We start from the raw sequence: 2,500 nt of genomic DNA on the forward strand, positions 1-2,500 counted from the left end.
AAAAAAAAAAAAAAAAAAAAAAAAAAAAAAAATCTTACGGAAACACAGCAATATGAAGCCTTAAGAATTCAACACACAACTGTATTATGCTGGTAGAAAATTGTCTTACTGTTCATTTAAATTTTGGAGGAAAGCACCCTGAAAAACAATTTTTAAATGTTGTCTTGTTATTTAGGAATTAGTGACACTTTCTGTTAACTAACCTCTGGTTTACTCTGACATTCCATACCTCCTTCCCAGAGAGCATGAGTGAATGTTAATCCTCTTCACAGGTTCACAGCAGAACAAACCTGAACTGAGCTTAGAGAGCAGACAGGTATAGTGGAAGTCCCTCCCCTGCACTCCAGCCACACTCCTTCAGCTTGACCTTATCCACCTTGCTATTTTAGTCCACAATTTCTCTTCAACCAAGACTGACATTGTGACAAGATACATGGAGGTTTTGCTGTTATGATCAATAAGGAAGTATTAAAACAAACTGGTTTAATTTATCAAGGTATAGGCAAAACAGAGGTTTCTGATTGTTGAACCTAGGTCTGTAAACAAATAAACCTTTTATTTATAATAAAATTAGCTTTTTTCAGCAACACGACTTTAATTACTCTTCATATGTTTTACATATATGTGTCTATATTTTTTCTGCCTCGTTATGATCTTCAAGAAATAAAAGTAAATAATTTGAATGGATACAAAAATATATTTGTTGAATTTAGTACACCCAGAGCTATTATAAACTTCTTAGACTATTATATCATTCTAAGTGATACTTGAGCCATGTGGGCAAATATGTAAATTATTATTTAATTTTGTGAATTTCTTTTCAATATGCCATTTCACTCATATGCAATGATGAGAACATCTCTAAAATTGTTGCCTTAGTTTGCCCATTGGTGAAGTAGATGCACCAACGGGTATTAAATTACTTGAAGATTACTTTCTTTAATTTTAGGAGGCATCAAAGACATTATATATTACAAATTAAAGAGTATATATTATTAAATGTTTTCATGTTCGTTGGAGATTCTGCTTTACTAAATTACTTTTGGTGTATTAACATACCACTCATTAAAGAGATATCTTTAAACATTATATAGAAATAATAATGGTAGACTAATGCACATTCAGGGTAGACTAATGCATATTCAAGGTTAGAGTAAGATCATTGGAATGATTTATTTTTCACCATTTAAAAAATAAGATTAGGATAAATGTCTCCTAGTTAGGACACTGGACATGAAATGTCAATCTTATTATTCTAATGATGAGAATCTTCAGCGAAGTTTCTTTATTACTAACAGCAAATCATTGTTCTTCATAAATATTGATGTTTCCACAGGATGATAATTTGCCATCTTTACCTAATTCATACCGCATCCCAATGAAATAAAACATTGCTCACTAAAATACATCATAGAAACAACAAACTGTTCTAACAGAAATGAAATAGAAAATTGCCTTTGTTCTGTTCAGAATTGCTTTTGCTTCATAGATTTGTAAGCTGTTCTTTTTTTAAAAAAATGGCATAAATAATATGACTTCTACTATAACTCTGTAAATGGTCTGGGGAAATATTTTTTGTAATAACAGGTAAGCTTAGAGACAGTGACATTTTCTGCCATTCGAAGAGTCTCTTTACATTACATAAATAATTTCACACAACACGTAAGCAGCTTTAACTTTTTTCTATATGGTTTCAAGGCTTTCTGTTTTCCCAGTGCACAGAGAAACATCTGATTTCAGTGTAATGCTTTTTAAGTGTAGCCTATGCCACTGAGATTGACATCACTTTACATTCTGTTTTGTGTCTTCTGTTTGTTTAGGCACCTTAACAATGAACACGCATTGGATGACCGAAGCACCGCTCAGTGTCGAGTGCAAATGCAGGTGGTGCAACAGTTAGAAATACAGGTTTGTCAAATGCTCACTTAATGGACTCTTCTCAGAATTCTGGTGTGTTACATTGAGTACCGAGCAGATTCTGGGTCTTTCAGGCTGCATCTTATTGTCTTAGCCATACAATAACTAATGGAGATAATGGAATTTTAGATTGTTTTAAACAGTGGCAATTATTGATAACCCAGAAAGGATTGCTGTAGTTTAATGTTACTTTTCACTTATATTTTTATAACTTTTAGACCACATCATATGCATTTGAATATCCCAAAGTAATCAGACCTAAGATTTTCCCAGTGTAGGTTAGACCAAACTCCCAATTAGTTATGACTTTATTACAGAGACAGTTTTTACATGAGCTAACCTTGATTTTTTTCCACAAGATTTTATATTATGGCAAACAGCCGGTCTTTACAATATCATGCCTGTAATATAACTAACACCCTGAAAGATAACCTTTTCTTTTCTTTTTTGTAGTGTAATTTTAAAGAACTTGCAAAAAATCTTTATAGTTTTCTTTAGCTAGATTAAAGGCAGATAATTTATATCACAAATGATAACACACATGTTGTATCAAATGCTACTGTTTTAAGTTAAAAAAATTCTA

The 2,500-nt window shown here is 31.9% G+C and overlaps 1 protein-coding gene across 1 annotated transcript in view; it reads left to right on the top strand.

Annotated features, from left to right (window-relative positions):
* The window catches only part of FOXP2 (forkhead box P2), a 633,254-nt gene that overhangs the window by 585,988 nt on the left and 44,766 nt on the right, over positions 1 to 2,500 (top strand). Inside the window, exon 13 of the mRNA XM_017864605.1 lies at positions 1,821 to 1,908. Coding sequence (XP_017720094.1) covers positions 1,821 to 1,908 — 88 coding nt within the window. The remainder of the gene's footprint in view (positions 1 to 1,820; positions 1,909 to 2,500) is intronic.

This window comes from Rhinopithecus bieti, unplaced genomic scaffold (genome assembly GCF_001698545.2).
Source record: "Rhinopithecus bieti isolate Rb0 unplaced genomic scaffold, ASM169854v2 scaffold_75173, whole genome shotgun sequence".
In the NCBI taxonomy this organism is placed as follows: domain Eukaryota; kingdom Metazoa; phylum Chordata; class Mammalia; order Primates; family Cercopithecidae; genus Rhinopithecus; species Rhinopithecus bieti.